Source organism: Alligator sinensis, unplaced genomic scaffold (genome assembly GCF_000455745.1).
Source record: "Alligator sinensis unplaced genomic scaffold, ASM45574v1 scaffold529_1, whole genome shotgun sequence".
NCBI classification, from domain to species: Eukaryota; Metazoa; Chordata; order Crocodylia; family Alligatoridae; genus Alligator; species Alligator sinensis.
The window spans coordinates 76,249-94,018 of record NW_005843126.1 but is presented as its reverse complement, the minus strand read 5'-3'; the positions used below and the strand labels follow the sequence as shown (position 1 = coordinate 94,018).

The 17,770-nt window shown below is 42.8% G+C and overlaps 1 protein-coding gene across 1 annotated transcript in view; it reads left to right on the top strand.

Moving 5' to 3' along the window:
- Positions 1–3,955: 3,955 nt before the first annotated feature.
- Positions 3,956–17,770, top strand: part of MTAP (methylthioadenosine phosphorylase) — a 51,026-nt gene continuing 37,211 nt past the window's right edge. The window contains exons 1-2 of the mRNA XM_006037493.3: positions 3,956–5,131; positions 10,988–11,046. Of these exons, the coding sequence (XP_006037555.1) occupies positions 5,018–5,131; positions 10,988–11,046 (173 nt within the window). The 5' untranslated portion in view covers positions 3,956–5,017. The remainder of the gene's footprint in view (positions 5,132–10,987; positions 11,047–17,770) is intronic.

Sequence of the window (17,770 nt, the reverse complement as noted above, 5' to 3'; positions counted from 1 at the left end):
GCGCGGGCCTGGCGGGAGCAGCCCGGGGCCCCACGTGCCGCTTTCCCCGGGAGCGGCGCGCGGAGCCTCCGGCCCTGGGCTGCGTGGGGCTGCTCGTGGGGACGAGTCAGGGCTGCAGGGCAGAGCTTCCCAGCCCCAGGGAGCATCCGCCCTGCCCCAACCACCCTGGCGTTTCTTTCCAGTAGCGCAGCACCGGGGTGATGATGTGTGCCCACAGGCTGCCGGGGTGGGTGCCCACTGCTGAACAGGGAAGCAGCAGCCCGTCCTTCCCTCGGTACCAACCCGGGTTAGTCAGGATGTTGTCACGGGAGCAGGGCCTCATGAGGTCCTTTCCGGCCCTATTTTGCTATGAACCTGCTGAAAAGCCTGCCAAAAGGGGAGGGAATCAGTGGATCCTCCTCCTCCCCGCGGTTTTGTGGCTTCAGAGGGACAGCTGAGAGCAAGGCTTGGGGCAGCCCTCCAGGGACCCAGTGCAATGGGACTCGGCTTAAGAGTCCAGACGGCCGCTGCGACGCCCTCTGCAGGCAGGAGAACCCGCTCCTTTGGTCCCTGCGACCCTGTTCCGTGTGTTGTGCCGTTACATGTATTGCGCGTTGCCTGGGTAATGGTGCAATTCATTTAGGCCGGCTATGCATGCATTTTAATGCTGGTGTCTTAAAACAAGGTCCGTTTGGCTAGGAAGTTATTGCTGGAGAATGTGTAATGATTTCACAGTTGGTTTTGGTCCAGCTTTAATTGGCATGGGTAGCCTGTGTCCCCACAGCTGCCAGGGGTACGTCCTGTAGCTGATGTGGGGCACAGCCAGGGGTCATTCCAGTCAGCTGTGGGACTGGGCTCTGGCTACATGTGAGCTGCAGCTGGGCCTGAATCCTATTTGCCAGTGCAGGGGGAGTGTGGGGTGGCAATCCCAGGTTTGTACTGGCAATAAGATGTGATAGGATCTGATGCTGGATCCCACGATCACACCTCCTGCTGTGCATGTGTGGTGTGGCAGGAGGTTCAGTTGTGTGGATCATGCAGTGGATCCCATTGCACCATTACCTGCACTCGGTTCCCCACTGTAAAAATGGGCATAATACCTACCAGAATACTTCCTGACTTATCTTGGCTCTAGTTAAATCTTTGGGGTGTTGTTCAGTGCCCCCTCTCTTCCCCCGGTGTGATAAGAGCCATACGAATACCTTGACGCAGTTGCAGTTGCATCTGAGGGGATAAACAAAAATTAGACCCAAACTTAAGAGGTTAAGCAGGCTGCCTTAACCATTTTTAAAAGATTTGAATAAAGTATATTTTTTGAAAGTTTACATGCAAAATGTGAGGCCTTTGTAATTTGTCTCCTAATAAAGATCTTTCTTTTTTTCTTTTTTACAGCTGCTTTTATTTTTCCTAAGCATTGAGGGAAGAAATTGAGCTGCATTTCATTTTACAATTTCTGCAAATTGAGGACTAGTTTTGGTGTCAGCTATGTGGTTTAAAAACAAAATACTCAGTAACTTCAGTAATTTGCCCTTTTGTGGGCTTTTTTAGAATATCAAAGAATAATAAAAATGTTATCTTGATTTTTTGCAATATATTAATTACTCTTCTGGTACTTGCTAAGTAGCATACTTGAACAATTTTCAGTGGTTGTGGGGTTTTTTGGGGGTTTTTTTTAGACCTTAAGTAGCATTGTTGTACTTCTATTCCATATTAGGATGACTAGTGTATTCGAATTTTAAATAACAAATATTCTATAACACACTCTAGGTATAGATTTTCAGGTACATAATTCACACAGAAATTCCAGCTTTCAGGAGTCATGATTATTTTCATGAAGAAACAGGTGTTCCTTCCTCCCTCCCATACTCCTAACACCAGACACAAATATCCCACTTTATGAAAAATATTTGAACACATCTGTTGTGGGTTTTTTTCTTGTAAACCTGCTCTACATCAAATGCATTAAGGGTTGTGGTGAGGATGCACTAACAAACAGGAGCACAAGATGGTGCCAAAAGGAGAAGGGTATCTTGTTAAAATGACGGAAGTATGGTTCCCATCATCATCTGTGTGAGGCTTTTTCATAGAAGAGTATTTGGCACTTAGTGAAAAACATGCATTCTGTTTATTGAAAAAAAAAGATGTCCAATGAGCTAATGGTCATAGAAAAAGAGTTAGTGAGGCTTATAAACACAGGGTTGCAGAAATCAAGAGACTGATAGAGTGTTGTCTTGTTTAAAATTCAGATTATTGGGATTTCTGCTTGCTGGACATGGGTATATGTTTTATTTTTTATTTAAAAGCTACTGATCCTTAACTGCTCTGAGAGAGCTTTGCAACTGTGGTGACAGAACAGGCCTGTCATTCACATTGTAGCAGCTCAGGATGATTTAAACTCCTCCACTTAAAACTGAAACAGTCCTTGCAACAGTAACCAGCAATTAAAAAAGCAGCAAGCTTTTTGCTGTGTATAACTGATAGCAAAAATTATTTTTTAAATGGTAGTGTTTTTATCAAAGTAAAGCAATCAACTGCCTTGGATACGCTGGGATGAGCCTGAATTTTGGGAATCTTAGTGTCCCTGTCCCCCTGCTTCCCTCCCAGGCCTTCCTGAAACAACAATTTTGTCCTGAATTTGAAGAATTGGTCTAGATCAGTACCAGGCGGTGCCATGCTCACAGGTAACATTACAGCAGTATGGACTCAGCAATTAGATATTTGGAGCTAGTCAGGAGCCCCTGTAGCATTACTGGCTATAAAACTGACCAACAGCCATTAATTTCAAGGCTGCCATTAGTCTAGTTGTTAATAAAGAGAAGAGGCAGTACTCAAACCTTGCTTGAAAACTTCAGCTCTGGTCCAGCCTCATCTAGATCTGCATAATAGTTCATGGTGCCGAGGAAAATGGCTATATCACTTCCGCATTCGGAAGTAGTCATGGGGTTACTTCCTTAACTGCATTTGCATATCAGTGCAGGCAGGCCAGCAAATTAGTTCCATCTCTCAGCATCACATGACTTAGCACAGTGCCAACTAGCTTGGGCGCAGTGCTCGTGACCACAGCTATGTGGCCCCCAATAGGCAGGTCACCATGTGGTACTCACAATAACCGGAAGTCTTGTAATCTACTTTTGGTTTTAGAAGGCCGTGGAGTGTTTGGGACTGTGCTTGTATTTTGCTGTCTGTAAGCTGCATTGTGCAATAAAAAAATAGCCTTTGCAAGAGCCTGATCTGACCTAAGTTGCAATTGCATCAACCTCCAAAAAACCAAAGATGTGTGCTGGGGGAATCCAGACTAAGAAACAACTTTCTTTCTTGCTATATTCTGTAAAGCTAAACACATTTTCCATAGTTGTCAGAAATTCTATGCTGGAATTAGTTGACTCTAGTCAGACTGCACCAGTACCTAGTGGTGGGGTTTTGTTTTGTTTTTTCACATCCTGAGCAGAATTTTAATTATATTTTTCATATTATTACTAGCTGAAGATGCCTTTGTGGGGTTTATGAAAACTGTTCCCCTACAGAAAACCACATATAGAATCAGGAAATAGAAACATGGATGCTTTCTTTAGATCTTTGCATTTGCGTAAGATTGCTTGATAGCAAAACGCACACTGCTGTGATGTGGTATTGCAGATGTCCTCACTGAAAAGCTGTACCCATGTATGCTTGTTGTTTTTATACTTACCTGGATGTGTCATTTGTACTCAGATGCTCATTTTTTTTCTAAAATAACATGAGAGAACTTGTCTGCCTTTTGCAGGGAATTGTGGGAAGGTATTGGAGGACTTCCTGAAGGCAAATGATTGGTGTGTATTCTTACTGTAAAGTGGGAGAGTTCCAGCCCAAGAGAAAGCAGTTTCTGGATTTGAACATGTGGTCTCAAAGTACCTTCAAATCTTAGGGACAGATTTTGGTGTTCAGGGTATATAGGGTTTGTGGCTGACAGATAGGTAAGGGCCTTATTTTACTGTGCAGTAGATTATATTTTCTCCCATCTTCCCCATTTCCTCTTCTGGTTTATTTAGAGCTGGTCAAAAGTCAGAATTTCCGTTCTGCAGGAAATTCTAACATTTTGACTATCTTTTCGTTCCATTGTTGGAAATAAATTTACTATAAAAAAATTTTCAAAGAAACAAAATAAGTCAACCTCTACCCAAATGTTTTGTTTCAAATACAATTTGTCATTTGATTTTTATTATTTACATTTAGATGTAATTATTTTAAATAATTACACCAATATAATAGGATTGACATGCAAAAGTTATTGGAAATTGTCCGTCTAACTGGTTTAGTAATGAGTATTTGCTTTGCTCTCTGCCAATAATCAGTGGGCACTTGATCTTGTTGAAAGGGCTTATTGTAGTCAAGAGAGGAAAACTTAGGCCTCAGCCTCCATTCTGAGTCAAAGCCTTGGTGCTCAGTCTTATTGTTGTATATCGTATGACCTCATATAAGACCTTCTGTGGGGCAGTAAATAGGTTTGAAAGACTCAGTAGCTTGCTTCATTTGGTCCTTGGAGCTTGGTAAGATTTTTTTTTGAGGCCACACAGCCAAAAAAATGGTCTGACAGTCAAATCTAACTAGTTGGCAATTCACTAAAATGATTCCTTGTCTTTTCCATATATAACTTGGAAGCAGCTGCTGCTGGGAAGTTATTTATATGTGTCTGGTTCCAGTTTTTGTGACCACCACAGTGTGGCATATGAGTCTTTTTCTTTCCATGGTAGGATAAACGATTAACCAGTAACTCTTTTTTTGTGCTGTTTTTATAGCTTTTTAATTGGATCTCTATTTAAGCAGGGAAGTAATAGTCAGTACCTTATATTTGGCAAATTAAATAGCATAGGATCTAAAGTCTGCCTGTAAACCTACCTATATGTCTCTGGGGGTAACTGCTTTGATGATAATGACTGGTGCTTCTAGGGTCCATGGTTCTGTGCCGTTTCTAGAAGAATGACTCAAAAAAAAATTCCTTGTTGGGGACCAGGAACTGAAGGTAAGATTTAAAATGCAGTGTGATTTCTAGAGTTCTAATATGAGCTTTTGTTTGCTTATTTGTAAGATTGGAATTATAGGTGGAACTGGTCTGGATGATCCTGACCTCTTAGAAGGAAGAACAGAAAAATACATTGAGACTCCGTATGGCAAGGTCTGTATAATTGTTTTCTTACTGTTTACTAAGACATACATTTTTAGATGTTTGCTTGCTCACTGTTGAATTTTTCAGTTTAGGTCCCTTTCATAAAAGGGAGATATCACAAGATCAGGGTTTTTTTTTCCATTCCCATATGTTGGCCGGTTAATGGCATTGAGAAAAAAGATCATGTACAGAAGAGAATAAACTCCACCCTGAACCTTTATAGTTTGTTCTTTGAACATTAGGGGTGAGATTAGAAGTGCCAAACAGAACTGGTGGTCCAGGAGTGGGATGTAGTAGCTTTAAGTTGCCTTTGCATCTTTTCTGTTTTTGGCTGCCCTGCAGCTCCTGGTGTTTGTTAAAGACCTTCCAAAATTGCAGCAGCCTGCTTTGTTGGGGTATGGGGTAAAGAGATTCTTTTGAACACAGCCTGTATGGCTCTAATTCAAGGTTTTTAAAACTGTTTGGGCATGTCCAGATGTGTGTACACTTGTGGTTTGCAGCACCTCAAAGCTGTTTGAGGCACCACAAACCATACACAGGGCACATGCACCCACTTGTCATGCTGCTAATTTGCAGCACAGCACTAGAATTTGACATTAGGAGATCTTGGTGTCAGAAACACCCCACCCCTAAAAAAAAAGCATGGTGCAAGTGGCAGCAGCACGTGCTGCCAGAAACAGAGCCTGGCCAGCTGGAGCGACACACTGGTTGCTGGCCAAGCTCTGAGTGACTGGATTGGTGCCGCTGATGCCCTGGAAGGCCCCCAGGTAAGGTTGCCTCACCTACCCCACCCAAGTTAATATGCTGTGTGGTGGAGCACACATGTAGGGTCATGCCCTAGGACAAAAAGCAATAGCACAAATATGTGCTACTGATAATTGTGCTGCAGGAGATGCATGCTTCTGCATTTGCATGCATGTCTGGACATGCCCTTTATGTTATTTCAGCCTTCAGCTGCAGAGAAGAGAATGCAGCTGTGATGAGGATCTTGTCCTACAGTTATAAGGGTAGCTGACTCTGTGTAGGTTACTCTGAAAGTCATACCTAGCCCCAAAAGATTTTACAGTTTATATAGATGAGGCAGACAAGGTGTGGAAGACGATGCAAATTAATATTCACATTTTACAGACGAAGAACTCAGATAAATTACTTTCCTAAAGTCACCAAAGAAAATCTGTAGAAAACTTGGGAATAAAACTCAGATCTTCTAAAATACCATAAAACCCCATTATAATAAACCCTCATAGAACCAGGAGAAAAGTTAATTAAAGATTCACAGTTGCTGTAATAGAGTTAATCAATTTGTTGTATTATCATAATGAAAAAATCAGTTCCTGCTGTTGGGACTGTTAGAAGCAAGGGTTTTTTATAAACAGGATTCATTCTAGTGAGGTTATACTGTATCTCCAGAGTGCTAGAATGGGCATCTGTGGGACCTTTGGCTGCATGTAAATTTGCTTCTACCACTTGAGTGCATGAGGCATGCATGGTATGTAGCAACAGAAGTTGTTTCATGTGGAGGAACTTGCAGTTGTTCTTTGGCTTTCAGATGCATAAGAAGGGGTGGTGTGCTGATGGGTGTGCATGTGTTTAAAATAAGTTACTTGAGTCATCTTCTCCCACACTAACCTGCTCAAAAGGTTGCTGTTTCCTCATGCATCATGTAATAAACTCTGTTTTACTAAACATAGCATGAACATTTGCAGTTCTCTCCTCCTAATTACTTTGATAAAATAACTGTCAATCAAGCTTGTCTTTAAAAAAGGAATTTTTTCATTGATAAATTGGGTTTCTGTCTCTATTCCCCACCCCCCCACACCTGCACCTTTAAATTGTGTTTTGAGGGAGTGATATTGTCTGAGCTCTCCTGATGTTAAGCAGCTCTCTAAGTGATAAGTCCCCAATAGACAGTCAAGTCAGAACTTTCAGGATTACTCACCCCTTTGTAGGGGCCAGCTTTTGGTCTTTCTTCAGGGTTGAATTCTAAGACTGCTGGGAAATCTTTAGCTGTTCAGACCTGGAGGACAGAACTCAGTTCTATAGATAGTTTTCAAGAGTCAACAGGAAATCTTTGTGGGCCAAATAGTTTTCAAACTCTTCTTTTGTTCTTTTCTGTCATATCAGTCTACTGGCTTGTTCTTTTCTGTCATAGGCTTGGATACTTACCTTACAAGCCATGGTTTTCTCTTCTGCTATGCAGTCAGCTTTCTAAACATGTTGCAAGACAGCTAGGTCAAATGAGATCAGAATTAACCTCTTCTTTCAACCTCTCAAATGCTGACATAGCAGTTCATTTAAATTTTCTTCATTTTAATCAAGTCATCATAGGACCTGTAGTCTAGTTATTTCAAAGAACTCTACTTTGTGGGATACTGCTCCCATCTGTATGATTTTGTTCGGTTCTCCATCATGATATTACTTCTTACTATATTGAGTTAGGTTTTGTCCCTGTTTTTTTTTTTTCTTTTTGAACCAGCGAAGTTCTAACATAAAAACTTTCCTGCCAGCCTTCATATCATCTAAATGTGTTAAAGACAAAGGAAACTACTGGCCCAGTTGTCTTTATTTGCATAAATAAAGTTTAACTGTACTGTTTTTGCTTTGTTTCCTTTTCTGCTTTGCATCATCATTTAATGTTCATTTGGTTTTATTTAAATTGTATTTAATGACACAAATATTAGCATACTTAGAAATCCAGTAATACTTTAAAAGCTTTACTTAGGGTGTTAGCTTTGTTAGATTTTTTTTGCCTGAAAGAAAAAAATGTGCTACTAGGGTTTTAAATGTGTCCTAATGAAGCTTTATTATCTTACCAACTGCATGCCTCAAACTAAACCCCATTAGGAAATTGTTCCTTGATGTAGCAGGGTTAACAAGGCTGGAGGAGAGATCATAGTTCTCCACTCAGAAGAAATGGTCTTTTTCTGGGTTACCTCCTAATGGAGTACAACCTCTAATTGATCCTTCCATTACTTCTTTACCACCCATTATAGTGCATCTTGCTTATTCACCTTGTTAAATTTAAATATTGTGTGAAGGTTTAGGAATGCTTGTAGTTAGCAACACAAAATTTGCTGTTCTAGGTTTTTTTTAACCTTCTCTTGCCACCTTATTTTTCACATGATCATTGTTTACCATACGTGATGAGAAATGTATGTTCTCAGTGAGCATGCCTAAGATATGTGCTGTACAGTTGTTTACTGCTTGACATAGCAGTTGCTGTCATTAAGCCTGCAGGTTGAAGCAGGCCTACATGCAAATAGAATGGCTATCCAAAGTCAAGGTAATCCAAGGTCAGACTGTTTTGCAACTTCAAATCTGACCTACTCTACTGCTTCTGTGTCAGCCCTGTATCCCTGCATCAGTCCCACCGAGCCACTGACTGCAGTGGGATATTGATAGATGCAGTAATCAAGTCTTTTATTTTCCCATTTTTTGTTTTGGTGTGAGTGAGAGAATTTCAGTAGATCTTACTCTCTCAGGCTTCCAAATATGTTTTGTTCTCCAAAGCCACATCTGGTTCAGAATAGTGTGTAAGGATTTGATAAGGGAAATAACAGTGTTAATGTTTCAGATGTTAGCAGACTAAAATTAAAGGGGGACTCTTTTAAAGGTTCAGGATATGCTGCTATTCTAAAAATAAAATTTCTGGAACATTCCCTTTTTGTAAAAAAACATAATTCTCTGAAACTGATTGACAGAAAAATTACAAATGTGATAGGTGGTCCAATAAAATGTGACATTTGAAATGGGTCATATGATGAAAACAGCCAAATAGAGTTGTATGATAGGTGTTTCTCAAGGACTGCAGCAAGGTGAAAGAATGTCTGACTCAGATGTGACGATAATCATACTAACTCTGGGCCAGTATGTGATGCATTAATAAAACAGCACATGTAAAGTCAAATGACAACTGAAATAGTGCACATACCATGAAATTACAAAATGTTTATACCAAATATTTGACAGCACAGTATTTCTTAAAATGAATGTGGACATTTTAAAAATATATGTTAATAATTAATTAATTAATTAGATTTTTTATCATGAAGGAATAAGTAGAATTAAACATTTTATAAATGGGCGTGTTTGTTTGAAGACCCAAGATAACCCAGAAGTGGGTTTAAAACATTAATGCAATGTTTCAGCTACAACAGTAATAGCCAGAATTTAAGAAATCAGTAATGCTTGCAGTTCTATTTATTTTTGTCAACAAACTAGAAATCAACATCTCTGAAAAGCTCCTAAACTTTTTAATAAGTTTAATAAGTTTAATAACATTTCAAGGATAAGAGCTAGAAAGACAATATACCTACTAGATTACATAGGTTTGTTTCAAGCAATGATATTTCTCTGTGATGGAGGGAGTACCACTGTTAGATAAATTTGGGAATTGATTTGAAATACTGGGCTTGTCAGAGAGCAAGTCAGAATATAAATGATCAGTGGTCTCATGAATGCCGTGTAGAAGGAAAGGTTGGAAGAGCTAGGATTATTTGGTCTGAGGAAACAAACACCAAGGTGGGGATTTGATAACCGTCTTCCTATACAAAACGTGTTGTTGCAAAGAGGATGGCAGTTAATTGTCCCTTGTGTTAATAGACTGTAATAAGGGAGACTTGGGTTAGATATTAGGAAGAACTTTCCAACTATAAGAGTGGCTGAGCCCTGGAAGAGGGTACTTAAACAGGTTGCAGAATTTTCATCACTGGAAGTTTTTAAGTGCAGGTTAGAGAGCTAGTTGGCTAGGGTGGTTTGGACCACATGACCTCCTGAGGTCCCTTCCACCTCTGTTTTCCTGTGATTCTGTAGAATAACAGGTTAGTTGGATGTGTAGTTGAATAACCTTTCCTTGTGTAGAATTATAGAAAATTAGGGTTCAAAGATCATCTGGGTCCACCCCCCCTGCTCAAAGCAGGACCATCCTCAACTAGATTATCCCAGCCAGGGCTTTGTCTAGCCGGGTCTTGAAAACCTCCAAGGATAGAGATTCCACATTTTCTCTGGGCAGCCTGTCACAGTTCTTCATTACCCACCTGTTAGGTTTTTTTTCCCTAATATCCAACCTAAACCTCCCTTGCTGCAACTTGAGACCATTGCTCCTTGTTCTGTCATCTGGCACCACTGAGAAGAGTCTAACCCCATCCTCTTTGTAACCAGTGTAATGCTTGTCCTCAAAAATCCTACCTTTTCCACTGTGTTATTTTCATGGCCACTAACGTATAAGTAAATATAAAATGTTTTACAGTAGTAAAGGGTATAAGAGATTATGGTTAAGGTAGGTGGCACAGGAGAAGTTAGCAGAAGGGAATCTAGCTACAAAATCTCAGTACTTGCAGATGTCTCTCAGACTGTAGCAGCCTAACCCAAATATTGCTGTAACAAGATAAACAGTATTATTTGCAGGGTTAACTGTGTATCTTCGTCTGCGCATGTGTGCCTCCGACTTGCAGGATTCCCATGAAAAAATATAGTATTTTTTAAAAATATAAAGTGGCTAAAAAGAGATTTTTTCAATGAAGGGATGCCATCTGTTTTTGTTAAAATAAGCAGTGGCAGCATGGAAAAACAAAACTGCAAGGACAAGAATTTTTCAAGGTAATTCAAACATATTTTGATGTCTAATGTATGTATGGCATATTTGAACAGCTGTATTATATAGGTGGTTGGCGCTTATATTAGCTTGCTATACCCAAATGGTGTTCCCTATGGTTTCAAAATGTGCCAAATCTTCCATTCCAGGTAGTTTACTAATGCAAATGAAAGTAAGTACAGCAGTTAATTTTTTTTTCATCGTCACAGAGTAATTAAGGCTTCTGATCTCATTGGTGTGTTGCAACTATTTCTTGTTTACTTGTTTTGCAGCCATCAGATGCTTTGATATTGGGGAAGATAAAAAATGTTGACTGTGTGCTTCTGGCAAGGTAAATGAGCTCTTCAAAAGATTTTGTGGGGTGTTCCTGTCTGGAAGTTGATTTGCTCAAAAGTTTTCCAATTTGCCTTTTTTTTTTTTCTCTTCTTTTTCTGTTTGTGTCAAATGGATTAACTTCTAGTCATGACTAATGCTTATTCTGCACTTTTACGGGAAAGCCCCAAATGTAAAAGTAGCCTTACTGGCAAAAATAGTCTTTTTTCCAGTTGTCACAATGTCAGCATTAGCTACACTTTACCTTCCCCTTGTTCTCCTCCAGGCCATCCTGATCTCGGGTCTCCTGCCATCAATTTCCTCCCTCCTGACTGCAGTTTCTAGACCAGTAATTGACTTGCCATTCACCGTGATCAGCTTAGCAAGTCTACCTTTCGCTTAGCACCTGCTGTTTCGCTCTTGCTTCCTCAGATAATTACAATGTTAAACAGTGAGCAGCCAGCCAGCCTACAAAGCATTTATTTCATGCCAAAAGTATTGCTGAGAAATTATATTGTAAAACACTAAACCATCAACGCACATGTTGGCTTACTGTGTATTGTCTGTCACCTGTATGGGATATAGATAGGTGCAGACATCAAGTTCATAAGTTCTTTGTTCTACTCTGTCTCCAGGCATCTCTCTCAGGGGCCAGATTTGGTAAATCTCTCTTTTTGGGACAGTTTCAGGCCTGGTTTATCTGTCAAATGATTCTGCATGAATTGTCCCTCAATTATTTGAAGAATGCAAAGATGTAAAACAGCCTTTTTGAATGAAGGCTGCATCCCTAGTGTATAATAGCCTTTAAAGGTACCATGTCTTAGAACCTTACATGTTGCACCAATTTATCTTACTACATGCAAGGAACTGGTTTAAGCTATAGGAGCAAAAGAAGAAATTGGTAGGAATTTGCAGTGCAGCTAGAGGAAGCCTAAAAGTTTGCGAGTTGTGTCATTGCTAGATTTTGCAGGGCACATTTTTAAAGTTAAATGATCACTTTTGTGCACACTCAAAAGACTATCTAAGCTGCTCTTATAATGGAAGTTACAAAAGCATGCCTACAGGGAGGTATTGGGAGAATTGCACATTTTCTGCTCTGCCTGCAAAGATTAAGGCTAATACTAGAACAATCAAACTTCATTTAAATAAATGATGTGGTTTCACATTGTCCCCCAGCAAAATTTCCCTGCCTGATCCCCTCCTATTGAGAGAGAGAGAGAACCTAGTCTAGCATGATTTTTTGAAAGTTCTGGTTTTTTAATTAGAAATCTAGATATTGTCTACCCTGAAAGGTGTTCTGGCTTCTGAAGAATTAGTGTAATTCTGACATGATAAAGGTCTGAAAACTGAGAAATAATGAGAGGAAAGAAGTTTTAGTTCTAAAGTTAAAATCTTGGGTGTCAGCCTACTTTTTATCATCACCTGTTTGGCTCTAATGACTAGTTGGTTAAAAAGATTACTGCTAACATGCAGCCAAGGTTCTTTAGGTAAATGTGATATTTTATTAGACTAACTAAATAGTTGGAAAGATTGTTCTTTGTAAGCGTCTTGGTACAAACACCCTTCTTCAGGCACAGGGAGAGTTTGTTGTTAACGCAGTTTTTGCACAAGAGCTAACTATATGCATTTTCTGAGACTTCAAGAGATCTACCAAAACTAGAGAAAATCAAACATAACATTTCTGATGTGTCCCACACTTTAATAAAGAGTGAATCTCCCCTAATTTTCTTAAGTTGTCATCTCCTCTTTTTCCCTCTCCCCTTTGGTTAAGTCACTGACACAGAGGCAGTAATTTCCCAATTTTTCTCTCTCTATTGATATGCTTTATTGCACCTCTTAAAGCATCTGCAGCTTGGGCAAGGCTCAGTTTGCTCTGAAATTGACACCTCTTCTAAGATGCGTGTAGGCATCTGGAGTGGCTGCCATCCTTCAATAGTACAGTTTCTGACTTGCTCCTGTATGAAATCTCATTTTCTTCCATGTCCATTTTATGTACACAAATGCTTTTGCAATCCTCAAGGGGGTGGGATATAGTCTTCCTAGAACTGTAGGGCTGGAGGGGCTCTTCCAGCACCCCCTATACAGAGGCAGGATGCCCTATTCCTAAACCATTCCAAACAGTGTTAACAGCTGTTTGTGCATATCAGGCAGATGCTGCATTTGTGGTTTTGTTTTTCTCCCCTTGTATTCTTTTCTTTAAATTATGCTGTGGCTGGGCACGACTGCTGAATGTGGATATTACATCTGGTCATACCTCTGCCACGTTTATTCCTTTGGGTGCTTTATGTCTTCTGTTTTGTTTCTTTGGCTTTTTATGTTGGATTTTTTTTCATACTCTTCAAGATTTGGATTATTAAAGATAAGGTCATGAAATATTGTCCTATAAAACGAGGAAATGGTCCTGTTACAGAAACAGAGTAGATCGAAAGATACTTGACTTCAGCGCGTGTGCATGCATATGCGCGCGCACGCACACACACACACACACACACACACACACACACACACACACACACACACACACAAAATCACAGCCAATTCAGTGAAGCTTTCACTATAGTAGGCTTTGAGGTTTATTACATAATTGAGCAAAATGTTTTTTTGGCTGATATGCTCAGCTAATTTAAGTTAAAATAAGTTATATTCCTTTGTGATAAATCCTGTACTTTGTCCAAGGATTTAGCTTTGCAAGTCTCATTAATAATTAGAGGGAGTTGCGTGGCAGATTCCCTATATAACTTCATATAACTTTGAAATGCAATCCTATCAGATAACAGCCTGCTTGTATTTGTAACCTGGCTGTACTTGGGTCCTTTTCTGTCACTTATTTTCATGTAATTTTTGTTTTCCTCTGCAGTCCGTGCCATAAAATTCTGTATTGTTCTCTCTTCTCCCAGCCTTCAAGCAAGGAAATGATATTCTGAGTTACAGACTTGTATACTGGAACTTTTGGTTTGTCTAGTCATGCTTCTCTGTATAACTCTAAATAGAAACTGTATAACTTGATCAGGTCACCAAGGACAAATGAAAAACCTTAGCAGCCTTCTCCAGACCAAACTAATTATATTCTACCATTTTTGATAATGGGTGTCAAACATAACTTCTCAATCAAAATTTGTCAAGGGACCTCAACAAATTGGAGGATTGGACCAAAAGAAATGTCATGAGGTTCAGTAAGGACAAGTGCAATGTCCTGCACTTAGGACAGAACAATCCCATGCACTGGTACAGGCTGGGAACGGCTGGCTAAGCAGCAGTTCTGCAGAAAAGGACCTGGGCATTACAGTGGACAGTAAACTAAATATAAGCCAAGTGTGCCCTTGTTGCCAAGAATGCAAATGGAATACTGGTCTGCATTAGGAGAAGTGTTGCTGGCAGGTCAAGGAAAGTAATTCTTCCTCTCTATTCTGCACTGGTGAGGCCATATCTGGAGTACAGTGTCCAGTTTTGGGTCCCCCCACTACAGAAAGGAAGTAGATAAATTGGAGAGAGCGCAGCAAAGAGCAACAAAAATGGTTAGGGAGCTGGGGCACATGGCAGCCACCTGCTGCCATCACCCACCAGCTCCATGAGGAAAGGCTGTGGGGACTGGGCTTATTTAGCCTGGAGAAAAAAAGACTGAGGGGATTTAATAGCAGCTTTCAACTACCTGAAGGGTGGTTCCAAAGAGGATGCAGCTAGACCAGGGGTGGGCAAAATACAGCCCACAGGACAGATCCAGCCCACCAAGTGAATCTGTCTGGCTCTTGGAGTTCTTTGCTTTTCTCCCTCCCTCCTCCCCAATATGGGAGGAGCCAGCTGCAGCAGCAGCGGCTCCAGTTCTGGCTCCAGGTCCCAGGGCTGCAGCCCGTGACAGAGCGAGACATGAGCTGAGGTGCATAGCAGGGTGAGTGCCTCCAGGGTCATGGAGGAGCTGAGCCCCTAAACACCCCCACCCTCCTCTCCCTCTTCTGCAGTTCCTGCTGCAGGCACTGGTCTGCATGAGGCTCTGGCCGCCTTCCCCTCCCAACCTATAGCACGAGTTTACATGTGGTGGAGGTAGAGATGCAGCGCAGGAAGCAGGAGCCCCCTGCAGCCACAAGAGTCCATGCCCTGGCATTGTTGGTGCAATGGGGGCCCCTGCAGAGGTAGAAGCAGTGAGACTGCTGCCACAGCAACTGCTGCTCTGCTCCCTCTGCACCGCCCCCAATCCAGAGCCTCTGCAGGGCCCCCCATTGGGCCCTCAATGCCACAGCCCCAACCTTCATGGCTGCAAGGGAGCTCCTGCTTCCCATGCTTCCTATGCACTGCTGCCATGTGTAAACTTATGCAGCAGCCCCTGCCCCTGTACCACACTGCCATGGTAGCTGCCCACCCTGCTGCCATAATCCATCAACCCCCAAGGGTACTCCTGCTCCCATCCCCATGCCAAAACTGCCACCTGCCCCGCTGCCACTGTAGCTAGGTGGGAGGAGGAGGAGAAATGTTGATACTCTATGTGGCAGTGAGAGGGAGGAAGATACAGGGAGACACATGTTGGGGGGAGAAAGGGGATAGGTGGGAGTTGGATCCCCTGAGGCTCCATCCCTGGTACATGCCCTACCCCTGGGGGCAAGGAGATGGGTGTTCACTCTTCTCCCAGCTGGTCCCCCGTTGAGGCACAGACACGCACAGCAACTGCTCCCGCTTGGTCAGAGAGAGAGACACACACACACCCCTCCAGTGTGGCAAAGGGGCATGAACTCCACATCTGGGAGTGAGGAGTGGCAGGAGCCTTCCCCAGCCCCACTTGCCCCCTCCCCCCCAAGTGGAGGGGTGGCTGCTTTGTCCTGCACCCCACTCCGGGTCTCAGTGCCACTCCCTCCTCCCTTCCTGACTCCCTTGAAATCCCTCCTTCCCCTCCCAAGCTCCAGTTCCAAGGAATGGGAGAAGCCGGAGGGGTTTTTTGGCAAGGCGGAGCCAGGAGCAACAGCATCAGGAAGGAAAGGGAAAGAAGGAAACTGCTTGGTTTGCTCCGAACAGAAGTTCCCCCTCCCCTACCAGGTTGGGGCCCCTAGGTGGGAGGAGTGAGGGCATCACTGGAGTCACTAAGAGACAGCATTCTACCCTGGACCAAAGCGGGGACCTGTCATTCCTCCAGTGCTGCTGTAAACCTGAGCCCTTCACCTTCTGGGGCAGGAGGTGGGAGATGCTGCCCCCAGGGACAAGGCCTCGAGGTTGACCTGCTGTGGCTGTGCAGGGGCATCAGCACCTGCTTCTTCCTGGCCTGAAGGCACCAGCTGCAGGAGCTCCTATGGCCTCCTAGCCAAAGCCACGGGCTTCTGAAACCACAGGCTAGCTCAGATCCCAGGTCCATGGACCCCAGGCTCCTGTCACGGCCAAGGTGTCCACCCACCCTATTTGTTTCCTGCTTGCAGCCACCACATTAAGGGGCCAGGAAGCTCTGCTTGACCCCAAGCTCAAGAGTATGCCTTTATTCTGAGCTATTATGCAATAACCTCAGTATATGCTACTCAGAAAAAAATCAGGAGAAATACTATTTTTTAAATAAAATATTTTATATTAGTTGTTTGATTTTTAGTATATGACTTTTTTTATCTATAATTTGTTAAAACGATATCTTCTCAAAGATTTTACATAAGCGAACCTCATTTTGACTGCTTCAGTACCATTCTTGGGGGGGTCCAGCAACCCTGAAACCTCCACCAATTGCTTGAGGGCTATGGGGCAGGTTGTTAGAAGGGTCACAACCCCTCGCTTGAGATGTCGTGCCTATGCCTTGTGGTTAAGGGGCCAGAATTTCTGGGGCCCCAAGGACAGGCCATGCAACATGAAGGTAGGCCCTCTGGAGAGGCATTTTTTTCCAGTCAAGGGGTTTCATAGTTTCATAGTAGATAGGGTCAGGAGGGACCTGAACAGATCATCTAGCCTGACCCCTTGCCACAGACAGGAATGAATGCTGGGTTCACAAGACCCCAGACAGACGACTGTCCAACCTCCTCTTGAATATGCCCAACGTAGGAGCGAGGACCACCTCCCTGGGAAGTTGGTTCCAGATTTTGGCCACCCGAACTGTAAAATATTGCCTTCTGATCTCTAACCTAAACCTATTCTCCATCAGCTTATTACCATTGCTTCTCATCACCCCAGGTGGTGCTGGGGAGAAAAGAGCTCTGCCTATTTGCTGTTGATCCCCCCTGATAAGCTGTTAGGCACCCACCAGGTCCCCCCTCAGCCTCCTCTTGCTGAGGCTGAACAGGTTCAGGTCCTGCAGTCTCTCCTCGTAGGGCCTGTCCTGCTGCCCTCTCACCAAGCGGGTGGCCCTCCTCTGAACCCTCTCCAGGCTGAACACATCCCATTTGAAGTGCGATGCCCAGTACTGGACACAGTACTCCAACTGCGCTCTGACCAAAGTCGCATAGAGGGGGAGTATCACCTCTCTGGACCGGCTTGAGATGCACCGTTAGATGCATGACAAGTTATGGCGGGCCTTCCTGGCTGCAGTCTGGCATTGGCGGCTCATAATTCATCTTGGAGTCAGTATCACCTCTCTGGACCGGCTTGAGATGCACCGTTAGATGCATGACAAGTTATGGCGGGCCTTCCTGGCTGCAGTCTGGCATTGGCGGCTCATAATTCATCTTGGAGTCAGTAATGACTCCGAAATCCCTTTCTGCCTCTGTGCTTTCAAGAAGGGAACTCCCTAGCCTGTATGTATGCTGTGGATTCCTTCTCCCCAGGTGCAGCACCCTGCATTTGTCTAC